Genomic DNA, 18,481 nt, shown 5'->3' on the forward strand with positions numbered 1-18,481 from the left:
ATGTCGAATTCAAATGAAAGTGCTGTTTAGGTTAGGTTTCTGAGGGGCAAAATAGATATTTGTTGACTTTGGATCAAATTTCATGAAAGCATTGGTGAGAGCAGTGGGCTGTGCTGTTTTGCCTGCGAAGGCGTGACCAGTGTTAGCTCTGGTGTTTTAGATGCTCCGCAGGACGCTTCCTGACTGCCCAGTATCTCGGCTCACCTGGTATTGCTGTGGCGTGAACATGAGTTAAAACTAGCCCCCCAGCACTGTGTCCTGGCTGCTCACAGGTGGAGCGGGCTTAGGTTCACGGGAGGCACCTGTGGTTGTCCCCAGGCAATGGTGAGGTGACAAAGCCTCATCCGTCACAGCGCGGACACGTCCGGGAATGGGGTCTCCATTCAGTCTATCTGAGATCAAGATGAGATTCACCAGGCAGAATTATCTGACACACTCACAGAAATTATTCTGCTCCACTCCAAAATCTGGGAAGAATAGATGGGATTACTCACACAAGTCTGTGATTCAGTGCCGTGTAAGAAGTTACCTTGCCCCCGGGAGCCCCCAGGCTCGGAAACTGGAGCCACGGAATCTGTCATTTCCACACCACCAGTTGGTGGCTGGGCGCGACAGCTCGTCACACGTAGCTCTCACGGGGCATTTTTAGCAGCTTCAGGAATTTTACAAAAGCCTTAGCCTCTCTTAATTAACCTATCAGTGTTGTTTCCTAGGCCGTACTCACTGTGTGCAGTGGGTGATCCCTGCCGGCAAGTGCCCCTGCGAACGGGGGTCGCGTGCCCCCTGGGTGCAAGGCCCGGGGTCCTCGTAGGCAGAGAAAGGCCTGAGAGCGATCCGGGACGACACGTCCCATTCTGCTCACTTTCCTACAAAAACGACTGTTCGCCAGGAACAGCATCTGGATTCCATTGCTTTTTCACTCATTGTGGACCACGACGGAGTCTGGAACCACTTACGGTGTCCGAGTCCCTAAGTGGCACTTAGCCATGGACAGGAAATGATGGTGAGAGGAAGGGCTCTCCAGGGCAGCCGAGGAGTTCAAGTCCACCATCCTTAGGAATTGTCTCGGGTCTTCTTCGCATTCCAAATATGCTACACCTTGAAGCCGATAAAAAGCAATGCAGTGCTTTCGAGCTAAGAGGCAGCGTGGGCACCGAACGGCCAACTCAGAGGCCTTGGGAGCCCCAGGGAAGTGTGGACATGCGTCCATCACAAAGCCCTCACACCTTGTGCTGGAAGCTGGACTGGCCAGTGCAAGGAGGTCCTCACGACACTGCCCTCTGCCCCACGCCGCGGGGGCAGGGCCCATTTCAGAAGCGCTCCATAGAAATTAGAAAGCCCTTCTTCATAAGGAGCCAGTGTCTCTCTCCCTTGTGTTCATTTTCATCCTAAGAAGTCTACTGCGCCATTGTTCCGCACTACGTTCTAATTTGGAGACGAGTTATGAACAACCATCCCAACTGGGTGTGGCCTCCTTTCGCTGTGGGAGAGCAGCGCTGCCTTGGTGCTGGGCCAGGGCAGGGCGTTCGGAGACCGTCTTCTATTTCTTGCCGAGAACTTTCATTCGTTCTTCCTCAAACTGCATTTCAGTGCCTTTACCTCTTAGCAGCCACATCGGACCTTGGGTGCCGCCTCAGCTAACCCACCGAGCCCCCCAGCCACGCCTTGTTGCTGGACGTAACTGCCCAGCCAGGTCAGCCGGCTCTGGGCTTCTCAGCCTGGTGGGAGCTTTCGGGGCCGTGCAGGGAACTCCGTGAATTCCTGCCTTCATGGGACAGGCGTCTCCTGGGACCGGCTGGGCTCAGTCCCCATCTCAGGGTGGAGGGGTTATTATTCTGCACACACAGAGTGATGGCCGGCCGTGACCCGTCTCAAGCCGGGGGCACAGAAGAACATGTGTGTGTGTGAACACAGATGCGGCCCCTGCGATGCCCCCAGCCCAGCTACGTGGTCAGGGGGTCACCAGAAGAGGGCTGCTCTCCGCCTCCCTTTCTGCAAAGCCGTGAGGCCGAGCAGCCCGGGCAGCCCTTGTGGTTTGCTGAACGGGCTGGATGTCAGCCCAGCTCGCCTCCTTGGCCCGAGCAACGGGCACCTCACCACAGCCCGGCCCTGGGGAGGGTGCCTAACTCTTACAACAGGGTGAAAAATGGGGGACCAACGGGGACAAGGACAACCTGCCAGGCAGCCTCCTAAGATCGAGCGCCGTATCGTAAACTGTCCGGCAAGGCATTTTTACACGTCCAGCTCGAATGCCAATAATGAATAATATCCAGGGGCTGAAATGAACACCGAGCAACTCACCAGACATGTCTGTGTTGCAGAAAGACCCACAGGAGACATTTGAGACCCTCAGGGGACAATGGCCATGGTGTGACCCCTGGGCTGTCCTGCAGAGCATGCAGCGCAGCTGAGCGTGGTCTGCGTTGTCCTGGACAAGCAAGTTTGTCCTGCTCGTCACCCACAAAGCCCCCATCACCTTCATCCCCTTGCCCACCCCAGGGTCACACATGGGCTCATTCCTGCACTTCAGGTCTGGTTAGGGGCGTGGGGCAGTGCAGGCTGAACTGAAGCCCCTTGAGGAACCTCCAAGGCAAGTCCAACTCCTAAAGCCCTTCCGACAGCGACGGTCAGCGTCCAGCGGCAGGGTCTGAAGCAGGGGTTTCTGGCGTCCTGGCTCTGAACCCACAACTGGGAGCCGTGTTTGGGGGGGTTGGTGTGTGCACCCCCGACACTGGAGGGTCGGCTGCAGCCCTGGCACAGTGTCCCACATCTGTAAGGGTCTCTCTGCGGTTGCAGACCACGGGGGACCCCTGACTGCAGTGGATGTTTCAGTAGGAGTTGACATCGACACATGTCCTCCCTGTTGTTCTCCGCAGCCGGCCGTCTCCCCTTCACAGCAGAGACTGTGAGCAAAGGGCCCGCCGTGCTGAGCCCCAGCGGCAGGACCGAGGCCCGAGAGCAGATGAGCCATGAGCCGGCGGGAGGCAGCCAGGACCCCTGCAATGCCACAGGTACCAGAGCGTGGCCGTGGTGACCCCGCCCCTTCCGGGCCTGCCCTTCTCTGACCTCGTCCTGTTCTGAGCAGGGCCTCCCGACTGGCAGGTGGGGGGCGGGCAGGGGGCGGGCGGGGGACGCTGGCTGTGGCTGGAAAGCTGCGGGTTCTCCGTGTTAGAACGGTGTCCGGAAACACAGAGTTCGCTGGAACTTCTTCATGGCATTGCTCTCTCTTTTTTCTACTTTTGAGGACTTCCGTCGCTGGTATACTTTCTTTTTATCTTTTATTTTTTGAGATGACGTCAGACACCTTCTTGATTAATGCCACTGCCAAATGAGTCATTTAACACAAGGGAGTGTGTCCCGAATCACTGCCAACCCAGGACATTTTCTGCACCCAGCATTTTTATATATTTTTTTATCCGATAGTCCCTATGGCTAGACAAAGGATCTAGCCAGAGGTTCCTGTTTTATTTAAAATTTTTTATGAAATAAGTCTATTAGCACCTTGGAAGCACAGTTCCCCAAATACAAAACACACGTGTGTTTCTCTGTTTCTAACATGCCATCTTCGAAAAGCGTCAGTTTGCACGTCGAGGCCTGTTTTGTGGGGGGAAGACACAGCTTCTGAGCTGACTTTCTCTGTGTGTTCGTGAAAGCCGGCTGCCGAGCGCTGCCCAGGGGCCGGACCCACTCACTCCTCCGCAGACAGGACGTGACTCCTGCTGGTTTGGCTCATGTGTCAGGAGCCCAATCGGGGCCCAGACACAGTCCCTGTCTGCACGGGCTCATGTCCTGGTTGGGGAGTAGAAAATGCAGAGCCCGCCCCGGGCACCACTCGGAGGACACCGTTGGCGGCGTCTGCCGGGATATTGCGGGTTGGGGAGCAGTGCGGAGAGAGGACGGAAATGTCCCCGTGGGCTGTTCTCATCCCAGGGAAGATGCAGCTGTGTGGACTGGGGGAGCTGAGGACTGTTCTTGGATGTGCTGGGGGGGGCGCGTTTAGAGAGACACCTGACGCACGGTGTTGAGCAGACAGAGGACGTGAGGCTCTGGTGCAGAGGGACCAGCAGGAGCCAAGGAGTCCTACCGGGGTATTTCCAGTCACCGCTGGTGGGGACGCTCTGGAGAGAGCAGTGTGGCGAGCAGCTGAGAACCGAGCCTGCTGCCTTGGGGCATGTAGAGGGCAGGGGGTGGGGGAGGCAGAGATGCCACCGCAAAGGTGAGAGGAAGGGGGGGCCAGGCCTGTGGTGGCCCGGAAGCCCAGAGGAGGGGGCGTCTCAAGGAGAAGGTGAGCAGCGTGGACGTGATGAGCCAGCGGGCAGGTGAGCAGGTCCTATCCTCACACTGAGGACGTGATGACAGGGCAAGAAGACCCTGTGGGCCTGGCCGAGTGCTGCTCCTGCCGGGGCAGGAGAGGGTCCGGGCAGGGCGAGAGCCGTGGGGACAGCGGTGGGGCGGCGTCTTCCAGTCAGTGTGCTTTACAGAACAAAGGCATGGCCGGCTGCTGGCAGGGTGCTGGGTGTCAAGTGGACTCGTTTGTTTTTTTAACAGTGGGCCAGGCAGACTGGCGGAAGCCCACCGGCAGCAGTGGGGACCGCCCCCCAGCCCGGTGGGGATCCGTCCTGCCTGCGGGAGGGTCAGGAGCGAATCAGGACGTGTGGTTTCAGTCTGGGTCATGGGGAAAGGTCGCTTATCTCCTCTCGTAAAAGAACTTCGCAGGCAAAGGACGCCAGGAAGCTCCAGGCGAACGCAGGGCGGACACCCCCACACAGGCACACACACGTGCACGGCCACGTCCCGTGCGGAAACCAATAAAACGCCCTCCCATTCCTGGGTAGCCACTTGCCCTCTGTGGCCGTCATGGTTCAAGTTCATTGAAATTCCATTTCTCAGTGGCCCCACCGCCTCCCAGGGCTTCGCAGCCACCTGTGGCCAGTGGACACTCATGGGAGAGCAGGGACGCAGCCACCCCAGCCTCACGCCTGTGGGGTGGCGCTGCTGTCTGCGGGGAAGGGGGTGGGTCCGGAAAGGCCCGCCCAGGAGAAGAGGACGTCGTGAGGAAGGGTAGCAGAGCCGGCCCAGAGGAGATTTCGGTCAAACCCTGGACACTGCAGGGAGACATTGCGAAAGCAGGGCCGTGCCTCCAAAGCACGAGGAGACGCTGAGTCATGCTAGGAGATGCTGAGTCACTGGTCACCCGTGAGGGCCTGGGGGTGAAGGCCAAGTCCACGGCTGCTAGAGCTGAGTGTCAGAGGAAAACAAAGAGCAAAGAATGTGAACAGTGAAAGGACAGCAAATGCAGTTATTACCAACCACACCTAAAACAAAAGCAAACTAAGAGGACAGCTAGATCAGGAGCGGAACCGTAGAAATGGAGATCACATGGAGGGTTAGCAACAGGGGAGTGGGAGGAAAAGGGGGAAGAAGGTACAGAAAATAAGTAGCATAGACGGTAGGTAGAAAATAGACAGGGGGGTGGGCAAGAATAGTAGGGGAAAATAGAATCTAAAGAACTTGAGACCTATGAACATGAATGAAAGGGGGGGAATGGTGGGAGAGGGGTGTGCAGGGTGGAGGGGAATGAAGAGGGGGAATAGGACAACTGTAATGGCATAATCAAAAAAATATATTTTTAAAAAGAAGAGCACAGACAACCGTCAAAACGCATTCACGAAGCTCCAACAGTTGTCCTTCAGAATCGGTCTGCCGTTCAGTTCTCAGCAGCCCTCGGCGGAGCCCGAGACTGGGCCGTGACCTCCAGAGGGGCCTCCAGGCCACCGCCGCGACCTCGGCTGGTGGGCTCCTGATGGGTGTTTCTGCGCTGAGCTGCCGTGTCCTGCGTGAGGGAGGCCATGGGGGAGGGCGGTCTTGGAGTCCTGGATTGGGCTTCTCTCCGGCCCGAACTGGAGCGTAGCGGAGAGGGGGCAATGCCAGCCCCAGTCTGGGGAGGACCGGGGCAGGGCCGGGGGCCACGGTGGCCGGGCAGCCTGGCTCCACGTGCAGGGACGCAAACGTGCCACCTCGCCAGGACTCCTGTGAGCACTGTGGCAGCGGCACTGGGGGTGAGGCGGGATGTTCTGGGCTTCCCTCAGCCACTCTCGTAATTTTGAAATTGCTTTTCTCCTGGGGAAATCTTCTCTGTGTTTTAAACAGCTGATTTGCAGCAACCTTTTGATCACAAGTGTTGTGTGCTAACACTCCAGTGAGGACCCAGGGCTCCCATTTTCAAAGGCTCCGTGCGTTCCAATCCCCTACCCTGGGAGGGGCAGCCCTGGGGCTGGGCTGTTCTGAACAACGGCTCTCCCTGCGTGGGACCTGGAAAAGTTGTTATTAGAAGTCTTTCCCTCCCTAAGGTTCAGATGTTAAGTGAAAGTTCGATTTTAATATTTTCTAATACTGGCTTCCAAAGAACACATTTATCGATAGTGAGAATTATTCACCCAGGTTTCCCCTTTTGTCCTGGCTACCAGGGGGCTCCTAGTAAAATATACTGACCAAGTCGCAGTCTTTGGGGTTTTAATGGAGAAAAGGTGTTAACACAGAGACCAAAGGGAATCATTAGGATTGGGGGGGGTGGGGGGCAGCAAGGGGGCGCAGGGGCTTTGGTCCCCTCAATCCCTGTCTTTATCAGGGTCAGAGACGGTATTTCAGCCATTACCCGACAGAAGAGCCGACTGCCGCCGTGAGTGTTCATCAGAACACTTTCTTGCTGACTCACACTGGCCACAGTCCCTGTCCGGTCACCAAAAGGCTCCTGTCCGTGACCCATGGAAACCTCTTCCTGATAAGATACCTGGGGCTCCAGGAACAGGGACCAGGACTTGCTCAGAGAACACAGCGTGGAGGCAAAGGGCAGCGACACCCGCACAGGATGCTTCGTCCAGATGACAGCAACGTCCCCAGAAGACTCCTGTCACTTGGTCAAGAACATTTTCCCTGTGACGAGGGCACTTTTGCCTCTCAGACTCTCTTTCCCCTGCTCTACAGGGCCCAGCCTGGCCGGCATGTGCTTCTCAGTGCCCATGACGCCACGTGAGCCTCTGCCCGAGTCCCCTGCGTTTCTGTCGCGGACACTGTTAGAGCTCTGTACCCAGACAGCTGCCCCGCTCGGGGGACAAGCGTGCCCTGACCTCCAAGTTCTTGGAGGACCGCAGTCCTGTCCACCCCTCCTCCTTTGTCACACCTGTGTTTTCTAAGCAGTCATGAGTATTCTTGAAGGGAAGGCTCCGTTTACATCGTGAATGCAGATTAATCAGATGTGCAACATTGAGATAAAGTCTTCAACTGCAGCCGACGATTGCGCTAAGTTGTCTAAATAACACACAGGCAGCCATCAGAGTTTTAAAGTTGTGGCATCTTTAAAAAAAAATAGACTCCATGTTTTCCTTTTCATCAAAATTATCTGTTACCTCAGTGATCATAGCCATGTTAAGTACCAAAAGAATCACCTTGCAAGGCTGTGTATAAATAATTTTCCAGCTGAAAGTCAACTTTTAGTCAGTTGGATTTGGAGTAACGCAGTTATGTTGTATCGACTAATTCGGACCATCCTTCGAATGCACGCGATCTGCCGCCCCCCCCCCCAGGAGGAGTTTCTGGGGTCCTGGCCTGCACGGGGTGCCAGGTTATCGGGAAGCACAAGGAAGCCCCAAACAAGCTCTGGTTGAGGAGGCCTTGTCTTGGAAAGTGTTATGGGAATCCTGGAGTGCTTTCTCGTGGGAGACGCAGGGGGAGCTGCTGGCTCTCAGACGCGCTCCGCCCTCGGAGAAAGGAGGACAGGAGGTCCGCGGTGTGGAGGGGGACCTCTGAACGGAGGACGCCTAGCGGGCTGAGACAGGAAGGAGCCGGCCCGAGAGGGAGGGGAACCACAGGTGTAACCGCTGTGGAGGATTTGCCTGTGGATTTCACCCACTGAAGATGGGGTTCGCTGGTCCTGTGTTTATTGAGTGGCTTTGTCGTTTTCCTTGCCCGAAAGCATGAGAGCGCCGAGTGCGTAACAGGAAAGACGTTGTCTGTGTGCTGCTCCTCCCATTGTGCGTCCCCTTTAACCTCCTATTCTTCTCACACAAAGTGACAAAAGGGGGCTCCCTGTTCAGTGAAACCTGTTCATGAGACCTCATCGACACTTTTTCTTTGGCTGTTGACCGAATCTCTTTGATTCAGTTTTTCCCTCCAAGTGCTCAACACATTGGCAAATTTGCAGGTGACAAACAGGACAATGGATGTGAACTCTCTGGGGACTCTTCTTGGGAAGCACCCCATGCAGAGAAAGCGGAGGTTGCAGGGGAGTGTCCCTCCGACTGGCCCTGCGGCTCCCTTTCCTCGAAGCCGTCTTAGCCACACCCCCAGTGGGCTGGGCCACGGAAGGGTTGGCCGAGTGACAGTTTCAGTGGATCCCCCGTGTTCTCCCCACCATCCTTTGGATCATTATGCCGTCTCCCTTTCCTGGAATGAGCACAGCGGCCCCCAGAGCCGTCCCCAGTGGGTGCGCCTGTCCCTCTGGCACTGGGTATCGTTCGAGGACCCCAGCCAACAACGCCCACGGTGCTGGCTGGCCCAGAGCCCGTGGACACGCGCCCGTGCCCCAGCGCATACAGAGCCTCTCTGTCGGGGACAACATATTGTGCGTGGCTGTGCCGCAGCTGAGCCTCTCCCGCCTCGGTGAGCCTGTGTGAGTGAGTCTGTTTGGACGTGTGTGAAAGAAAGTGCTAGAATCCGTGCTTGCTGTGACTGGCCTACTGCAGCTGATTGCTCCATTCGTTCTTCTCAGTGATCTGAGTTTTGACTTGTGAAGTCACTCCCTGCTACTGTGGGACAGACCGGCCACCAACACTGCTCCTTAGAGAATCTCAGGGGGCCTCAAAACGAGGAGACACGGGCTGGCTGGGCCCCGGTCATCTTCTCAGCCCCCTCGCCACCCCACAGCCCTGCGTGAGGGTCAGGGAGTGGGGGGAGGGTGGGGTGCGGGGCGGCTGCTGGGAGGGAGTGGCGATTTGGGGCATGGAAAGGGCCGGATGGAGACAGGGAGGTGGGAGTTCCCACGGAAGGTCAGGGGCTTAAGACCGAGTCCCACAGAGCCACGCGGCCAGGACAGCCTGCCCTTCAGCGCAGGTCCGCACACCAGACCGAGGTGCCGAGCTTTCGCGGGTGTGGTGTTGCTTTTCTGTGTTCTCAGAAGACGGCACCAGCTCACGGCCACGCACTTTAACTCTGTGTCTGCAATGGCTGCTGAGCTTCCTTCCAGATGCTCACAGCCGATACACAGTCTGGGACCCACGTTGTCCTTCTCTGGAACTCACGAGTGGGGGCTGGGGAAGACTGAGTGAAGCCACAGGTGTGAGAGACTGTGGGCCGCCGGTCAGGTCTGGTCTTTCTGTTCTGCGGTGGCTTCGCCTGCAAAACCATTTCAGGCTCTCAAAGCTGGTGGACCAACCCAGGTTCAGCCTACACACCCTCTGCCCGCACGAGGCTGCAGCTTTGGGGCTGAGGGCCCGGCGTGCGGACTCTGATCGCTTGCCATGGCCTAACCGGGCCCCCGGGGCCCTGGCCCCACACCGGGTGTGAGGCGTTGTGACCTTGGAGTGTGAGTTACACTGTTAGACTTGGGGAACGGTTGTGGTTCCGCGTGACTAGAAATGATCACTTGCAGTGTTGCAAACAACCCAAGAACCTGGCCTTGGCCGTGCAACCCAGCCTCCCTTCTCCAGAGTGAGTCTCTGCTTAAGCAAAGTGGGTGCCTCTCCCGGGAGGGGACACTGCCTGGGTGTTCCCCGGGCGCATTTCTGCCAGTGCAGGGGCTCGAACTGCGTTTCAGTTACCAGAGGCCACTGCAGCCGGTGATTGTCGACAGGACCGGACGTTCCCGGTAGTGCCACCTGGTTCTGGGAATTGTGCCTCCCCTTCCCTCATTCCGGGGCAGATTAGATAAGGACTAGGGCGGCACTGTAGGGGCGAGGCCGGCGGTTCAGAAACGCCAGCCCCCTGGGGCGCAAGGCTGGCTGCCGGCTCAGGTTACTCAGGGCTCACAGGGCCTGCCTCCTGGGGACCTGCTTGTCAGTGCGGCACAGGTCAGCAGCCTGCCACACACAGTGTCCCTGTGCCGCAGTGAGTCAGTCGACCTCAACAGTCCACTTCTTGACACTCGGCTACATTTCTGAAATGTAACTGGAAACCTCCCAGGCTTTGTGGGGCTGTGCAGACAGGTGTCCCCTGAAGGGCAGTGCTGTCCCGGAGAAGCTGTCAGCCCACATGCCAGAGATTAGAATCAAGCCCGTAGGGCCGGCTCGAGGTCCTGGCTTGGGCAAGAGGCCCATTGACGTCAGTGCCCTGGGAACGTGGTCTGGCTTCATTGTGACACAAAAGTGTCAGAAGGAAGAGAAAGGGCAGCGTGTTTTTAGAAAATCACATTTCAAAATGTACCCTCTTCTGCTCTGCTCCATCGAACAGGGAGCTTATCCTTGAGTGGAGTGTCTCGGGGCGTGTTCTGGGCTCACCCGGCCCTGACCCCGAGGGAGCTGCTCCGGCAGGGCTCAAGCGTGGCTCGCACTTGAAGGAAAGTGTCTGTCACGCATGGGGCTGCACTGCCCTCCCCCTTCCCTGAGCTGCAGCGCAGGGGCCAGGCGGCTTCCGCTCCCCGCTCATCCTCCGAGACCATCCCGCCACCAGGAGAATCCCCCTTCCCTGGGTTCCCCCAGCGGGCAGGCTTCCAGACCGAGCCCCTCCCCGTGCGCACAGGAGAGGCCCGGGACCGGCTTGCTCTGACTCTCCGAGTGTTCCGCCACCGTCCCCTCCCTCCTCTCCCAACTGTGACTCCCTGGCAGAGAAACCATCTTACTTATTGGGGTGTCCTCAGCCCTGAGCAGTGTTGGGTCATGTTAGAGATTCACTGAGACGGGTTTCCTGGGATCTGAGTGGAACTCCCCCGGAAAGTACTAGGAAGGGGTGGCGACCCATGGTGAGTGCTTCTGCAGAAACTCAGGGGGCAGAGGAGAACCCCACCTGCAGGAGGCCCAGAGCCACCGCCTCAGCAGGGCCCAGGAAGGCCTCAGGCAAACCTTCCTGTGGGCCAGAAATTTGCACGTAGGCTGGGCCCTTTGTTTGAAGAAAATGTCCCTCCTTCCTTGTATCTGCAGGTGCCTGGGGCGATCTGTTTACTCTTTGTGGGCAACGCCCTTCACTGACTCTCAGCTACAAGACTATATATACGCGCACACACACACACACACACACACACACACACACACACACACACACACGGAATTCCAAGTAGGGTCTTCGCCTCTGCCCTCCAGAAATGATGCCCTGTGGTTTCCAGCCGGTTCGGCTGATCCACTTGCTTCCAAACAGCCTGGGAAAGCCTGTCCCTCTTATCAGACCTGCCCACAAAGTCCCCAGCAGGAGGCCTTCCCCTCAAAGAGAAAAATTACTTACAGAAAGCGCCCCCCTTTCTCAGAGGGCCTCCTAGGGGGCCACCCAACCTGGCGAGTTGCATGGTTTTCGTGCTGCTCGGAAATCAAAGAAGAATGGGCGATGGGACTCCCTGCGGTGAGCACTCGGTGGCTACTTTCCCCACTGGACCGTGGGGCTGAAGAACTCCGAGCCTTGTCCTTGTAAAACCGGGCATCAAACAGCCTGGGGTGCGCCTCGTGGTCCTCGTCCAAAGGTAAAGTCTCAGCTGACCTCTTAGTCCTCTCCGTTTCTGAACCTACACAATGTATTGGGTGACAAACGACATTTTGATGTTCTTTTCTCTAAATGCTCTTCTGTGTGGTGTTACCTGTGAAAAGGGACATGAGAGAGACGCGCTGTGTGTGCCGGTGTCAGGACCTGCCAAGCGAGGGCACATCTGAGGCTTTATTGGGCTACAATGTACCCATTTGAGGCATCAAGTGTCACACTTTTCGGCACATTCATAGATGTGCACGGTGGCCAGCTCAGTGAATTTTAGAGCAGTTTCGTCACTTCAGAAAGGCCCGGCAGGCCCTTAGCTTCGTCTCTGCCCCTTGCACCCCCCCCCCGCCCCACCTGGAGCAACCACTGCTCTACTTCCTGTCTCTGCAGAGTTTCCCACGTGGGCTCTCACTGGGTGGGCTCCGAGGACGTGCTCTGCTGTGACTGGCATCTGTCGCAGAGCAGAACATTTGCAAGGTCTCTCCCTGTTGTGTCTGTGTCCGTACGTCATTCCTTTCTGTGGATGAGTCACATGCCCTTCTGTGGACCCCCAGCACTTGTTCGCCTGTCACCAGTGGGTGGACGCTGATGTACGCCCACCTTTTGTCTCTGGGGAACCCCCTGCCGTCAGCCTCTGTGCACCAGGCTGGGGCTTCCCTGATGTCCTCTGTTGCCCCTTTGCTCTGCGGTTCATCAGTTTCCTCTCTAGTCTTTTCTTCCGCACATGAACTTGTGTGTGTTCTTCTTCTCGCAGTGTTGTAAGTGGTTAGAGTAGGTTATCGATCGGAGAGTTGTCTGCTTCACTAATGTAGGCACTCACAGCTGTGAATTTCCCTGTGCACACTGCTTTATCTGCATTGCACCGTGTCGGCATGGCGGGTCTCCACTGTCCTTCGTTTAGAAGTTTTTTCCGATTCCCTTTTTATTCCCTTTTCCTCTCCGACCCATCAGTTGTTTGAAAGTATGTTATTTAATTTTCACCTGTTCGTGAGTTTTTCAAACTTCTCCATGTTATTGATTTCTAATTTCACTCCACTGTGGCCAGAGATAAAGCTTTCTAAATTTTTTCATATTGAATTTATTGAGGTTGTTTTATGGCCTGGAAGATGGTCTACCCTGAGAGCTTTGCATGTGTTCTTGAGAAAAACGCGTACTCTTACCATTAGGTGGGGTTCCTATAGATACGCGTGAGACCCACTTGTTTGGTAGTGTTGCCATCCAGGTGTTGAACCCGGTGCCTTGTGGGGCTTCCGTCCCGCGGTTCTAGTCGTCGTTGGAACTGGGGTGTGGGAGCCTCTAACTGCTGCTGTTGGCTTGTCCGTTTCTGTCTTCAGTTCCGTCAGTTTTTGCTCGACGTTGCTGGGAGCATATATTCGAGTGGTTTTCGCTCCGACGGATTGAACTTTTACCGTTATCAGATATCCCTCTTTATCTCTAGTACCCTGTGCTTTTTGTTGTTTAAAAACCTATTTTATCTGATATTAGTCTAGTCACTTCAGCTTTCCCTGGGTGGTTATCCGTGTGGTATGTCCTTTTCGTTCATTAAAAAAAAATCTGTTTGTATCTTTGGATCCAAAGTGTGTCTTCTACAGACAACAAGTAGTTGGATGGGTTTTTTTTTTCAGTCTGACAATTTTTCTTTGCTCCTTTTTCTGTCCAGCTTGCCGATTCCCTACCTGTATCTTCAGGTTTGCCAGCTTGCTCTTCTGCGAGTTAATGTTTGCCACCAAGCCCCTCTCGTCACTATTTCATTGTGCTTTTCAACTCTGTAGTGTCCACCTTTTTATTTCTCATGACTTCTCTCTTTGGGTTGATACTTTACATCTGAGGCAGCATGGTCACCGTGCCTTCCCGCCCCATCCAGTGCGGCCGCCCTCGGTCCAGAATGTTTATAAAGACCGCTCTGGGACCTGCCACCTCATGGGTGGTCCCTGTTCGAGGTTTAATTTCTGCTTCCTCTCGCTCCCCAGCCCCTGTGCGCAGGTCATACTTTCCTGTTTTTTTCTGTGTCTCCTAATTTTCTTGTTGTTTTGGGAGCTGGCCCTTTCAGATAATACACTGTAGCGACTCTGCTGGCTGGTTCTCCCTCTACCCAGAACTTGTTCCGGTGCTTTGACTGGCTGGGTTGCTTTAGTGAAGCCTATTCTCTCTCTCACACACACACACATGCACACGCACATGCACACACACAGCACAAGCCTCTGCTGATGCTCCCTGGGAAGGCAGGGCTTCAGGTCTGCCCACAGTCACCTGGGTGACAGTGGCACCACTGGCGGGCTCCCTTCCTACTTCCCTGGACAGTACACAGCTGTTCATCGCCACCCGCTGCCTTGCTGGCTGACTGGTTTAGGTCTCCTCAATAATGCCCTGGGGCACAAGTGGGTTCACAAACAAACCCCCAAAATCCAAACAAATTCTGGCTACTTGGGAGGAAGAACCTCGGAGGTCACAGGTCACCTGGGGTCTCCTGACGGCTGGGTTCTCTCCCGCCTGCCGGCCCTGGGCTGCCTCTTCATTGAAACCTCACCTTGCTTTCTGGTTGCTTTCACCACGACTCTGCTGTTTCCGAGTGTGCACTCAGGTTCCAGCTTCTCTGGGCCCTGTGGCCAATGAAGTCAGGTCCTCTGAGAAGAGAGAGCAGCCATTTGTTCCCCAGCCCACTTCTCCCCCCTGCTCAGGCCAGTCTGCGCACCAGGGTGCTGGGGCTGGGGCTGCGGCAAGCTTCTGAGCGACCCCGCTGCTCCAGGGGCTGAGCGCGCATGGGGCGGGAGGGACAGGCAGAGGTTCGGGGTCCCCTTTGCTTTGCTTGCCTCTCTTGGCATGGAGCCCCCACAGCTGGGGGATGGTGACCAGGGTTCACTGTTCTCAGCTACGTCTCCCATGAGCGGAGTCTGGGCAGACAAAGCGGCCCCACCTCCCCCCTGCACTCGCCTGGGACACAGGTGGAGGGGGGCGGGGTGAGCGAACACTGCTCCCAGGAAGGAAGCCCCGTGAGGAAGACTGGGGGACAGGGAGCCCTGTGTGCTGGGCTGCAGCGGCCTGGAGTCGGTTCCCAGTCTGGAGCCGGGAGTGGAGATTTCCCCTCAATTCAAATACCGTAGGCACTTGCCATTCTAACAAATTTCTGTAGATTTTCTTGAATAGATGTTTCTTCCTTTTCTGTGGTCTTTAGAACCATTTCCAGAAGCTTGACGTGTTTGGTTTTTTAAAAGTAGTTCCCGCCAGTTTCCCTGGGAAAGGAGTCCACAGCTCCGCACGCCGCGTTCAGAAAGCCAGCCCCTAGGGGCGTACTCTTAGCATCAGGCGCGGCGTCTGTCCTGGGGGAAGCCCCTCCTTTCTGTCTCTGTGTAGAAACATTGTTCACATCAGGGGAAAACGTGCTGCGGAAATAGGGCTGTAAAATCAGCATCGTTTTTCATGGACTTCCTTTTCGAATAAGAGACTTATTCCTGGGGGGCGGGGATCCCACAGCTGCTTGAGTTGAAGCTGCGGGAAATACAAAGACAAGCCACCAACTTGTCGAAATCGTGTTCTCAGTGACTAGCTTCTCCTTTTGTTTGGGAGCCAGATTTGGTTCCGACTTGGCCTCTTCCCCCTCCACACGCCTGCTGTCCCCTGTCCCCTCTGTGCCAGACAGAGAGGACCCTCCCACAGCTGTGGTCATGGTGTGTGCCCAGTGGGGATGGATGTGATTCCGGGGCCAGTGACCCAGGAGGCAGAGCCCACAGCTGGCAGAGGGAGCAGAGCCTTCGTCGTGACGAATGATGATGAGGTAGGGTGTGCCGGAGGCTTGGTCACATGCCCTGCCCTTGTTCACCGATGCCTCGACCCCTTCAAGGTGCAGCAGCCTCCCTGGAGGCCTGGCCCTGAGGGGATGCCCGGGGGCCTCTCCCCGGAGTGAGCGTTGGTGGCTTGTGTTGGGGCCACACTGGGTGCTGGGCACCTTGCAGGCAGAGCCGCATCGTCTCAGGCCGCGGCCTGGCGTTGGGGCACCTCTGGCCACCTTATAGGTCCTGACACTGAATGGTCACACGGGCGTGTGGCTCCACCAACGCCACACGGCTGGTGAGGGGAAAGCCAGGCCTGCAAGACTGGAACGCCGGTGTGAATTCTGCACAAACGCCACAGCACAGTTTCCGTCATTCTGCACATGTTCCGTGCATACGCTGCCTAGACAGTCCTGGGGGGCGGGGGTTGCTTCTGTTCACCATGTGGCTTGAAATTTGAAAAATGTAAATGGCCTGAGTTGAAATAAAAGTAATGTGAATGTGAATACTTTGCGAGGGTGGCCTTCTGTCCCCATCCCCTTGGGAGCACTGAGATAAAGCCTGCAGGGACCGCATAGGGCAGGCGACTCAGCGCGCAGATGCTGGGCAGTCCCCACCTTGCGTCCCTGCTTCTAACGCCTGTCCCCCGGTGTCACTACCAAACACTGAAAATGCCCTCTTGCTGAGGGACCTGGTGGGCAAGTCCAGCCGGTTCGACATTGTTTTCAGGGGGTCTCCCTGCAGGGGCGGTGCCAAGCAGAAACCTCTCAGCCGTGACCGCCTCCACTTGCCTTTCTCGCCTTCTCGGAGTGACGCACGAGGTCGTGATCCCTGTCTTCACTTTAAAGAATCATGTCAGGGCCCCTCGGTTTGGTGACTTTCATCCCGTGGTTCGGACACCTTTGTAAGCTGTGTGACTTTCTCACCAAAAATCCACCCCTCCGGCCGGCAACAGCCGTCCCCCAGCCCTCTGGGAACCGGTGGTGGCGGTGGGGGCGGTGGTAGCCACAGGTGCTGTCAGGGGGCAGGCAGGTGGAGGCAGCGGGCACCTGGGGCAGGCGGGGGGGAGGAGGGGGAGGGGGGAGGCAGGACGGGGGGAGCAGCCCTGCGCTGGGTCACAGCTGGTTTGCCGGGACTTTGAATGGGGGGGGGTTTGTGACGTTTAAAAGAACTGTTGGTTTTGTTCCCATGTCATGCCTGTCACTCACCTTCACATGAGAGTACTCTACGTTCCCCCACACCTTCCTGGAGCCCCCGACCGCACTCCTGGAGAAGGTGTCACCACAGAGGGGCGAGGGCTGTGTGCAGGGGAGCCGCTGTGGCCCCGAGGGAGAAGCGCAGTGGCGGTTCCTCCGCAGCCCGGTGTCACGGCCAGCCTTCGGGTGCTGCCCCAATCCGCCCATTTGGGCGCTTTTCGCAGGTTTTCTACAAAGCACTTACCAAAGATGTGGGGAGCAGGAGGGCCGGTGCGGATGTAATTTGTGATTTGGTTGGGAAAGCGGCCATTTTTCTTTCTATCACACGCATCCGCCCTTCAGGTGCTCTCCCCACTGACCTTGACCGCGGGGACTCGCACTCTGCTCACTTCAGTGTCCTCTGAGGTGGTCCCTGCGTTAGTGGCCTGGGGCTCCGCTCCCTGCCTGTGCAGCCCCGCCCCAGGTCCTGGATGTGTCTTCCGCTGGCTCACGTGGGAAGCGCTCCTGTCACACTGGGGAGCCTGAGAACAAGGATGGGACGGTGCAGCAGGAAGGCTTTCTGGGAACACACGCAATAAATCTTCCCAAAGAAAAGCATGGATCCCGCCTTTGACCCGCGGGCAGCTGCTTCTCCTTTGCTTTGCCATCTCGGTTGGCGGGCAGGCCCGGTTTTCCCTCGTCCAGCTTTGCCGTTATCAGGTGGCCACGTGGCCTTGGAGGTGTCCAACCCTTTGGCATCTCTGGGCCGCACATTAAATACGTTGTGACACATAATCACAGGGAAAAAATCTCATAATATTTTACATAAACTTAGGACTTTGTGTTGGGCTCATTCACACCCACCCGGGGCCGCATGACGCCCACGGGCCGTGGGCTGGAACCCCCGCCCGAAGGGGGCTCCCCGCAGCACGCACTGTGGGCCGACAGAGAGGAGACGTTCAGCAGCCCTTCCTCGGACGCATCTGCACGCACAGCCCGTCATCTGGACCGGTTTCACCGCGCTGCTGCCGAAAGGGCTCTCTTTTGGTGGAGTTCCCGGGTTCCCGATGAGCAAGTGTCAGTGAGTCAGTGGCTGTAAGGAATAAATGGAAGCGAGATTGTTTACTATATTTTTATATGTGCTGATGATTCAGGCATCCATAAAATGAAGCCTTTGATGAAATTGACTCTCCTGGACCTTTCCAAGGTATTTCTGGATCACAGAGTACAGAAGGACATAGTTACACGTGGCAATTTCTTAGCCTATGTCTTATGCTGGCAACAAGCTTTAGTAAAAATGTATTTTTAAAGATCACGCCTGTATCACCTGGAGCTGTGGAGGTATTCTCTGTTGGATTGCCACATAATCCACTTCCAAGAAGTCCACTCGATGCCTTGCTGTCCCTTCCTGGTTTGCACAAGGACCGTACTGGCTCAGCAGGCCCCAGGTCAGTCCTGAGGCTGGCTCCACAGCAGGACCGGTTTGGAGAGGAGGGTCAAGCGACCAAACAGTGCATGGAGCTTTCCCCAGAATTCTAACACCAGATTAAGTTCCGTTAAAGGTCAGGCTGCATTTCTTCCTTATGTCCACTTAGCCGTTGAGTCTGGCCTTGGGGAAGATGACCCTGGTGCCAAGACACAGGTTCTAAAAGGTCTTCCTTCTCAGCCCATCGAGAAACTTGCACAGGGGACCCAGGGATGTGGACTGAACCCAGTGGTTGGGCCCGTGGGGCCGAACTCAGGAGCAGCCCCAACTTGACCATGGCAAGAACAGCGGGCGGGAGGCGAGGCTGCACCATGTGATGGAGGAATCTGTTTTGGAGAAGTCATTAATCACTAACTTCTCCTTCAGCAAGGATTTGTGGCGTCCCA

General features: G+C 56.4%; 1 protein-coding gene across 1 annotated transcript in view; it reads left to right on the plus strand.

Annotated features, from left to right (window-relative positions):
• Window positions 1-18,481, plus strand: part of PDE10A (phosphodiesterase 10A) — a 335,996-nt gene that overhangs the window by 122,747 nt on the left and 194,768 nt on the right. Inside the window, exon 2 of the mRNA XM_053668737.1 lies at window positions 2,877-3,011. Within this exon, the coding sequence (XP_053524712.1) occupies window positions 2,963-3,011 (49 nt within the window). The 5' untranslated portion in view covers window positions 2,877-2,962. The remainder of the gene's footprint in view (window positions 1-2,876; window positions 3,012-18,481) is intronic.

The sequence above is a fragment of the Artibeus jamaicensis genome, unplaced genomic scaffold, assembly GCF_021234435.1.
Source record: "Artibeus jamaicensis isolate MK-2021 breed Jamaican fruit bat unplaced genomic scaffold, CSHL_Jam_final contig_497, whole genome shotgun sequence".
Taxonomy (NCBI): Eukaryota; Metazoa; Chordata; class Mammalia; order Chiroptera; family Phyllostomidae; genus Artibeus; species Artibeus jamaicensis.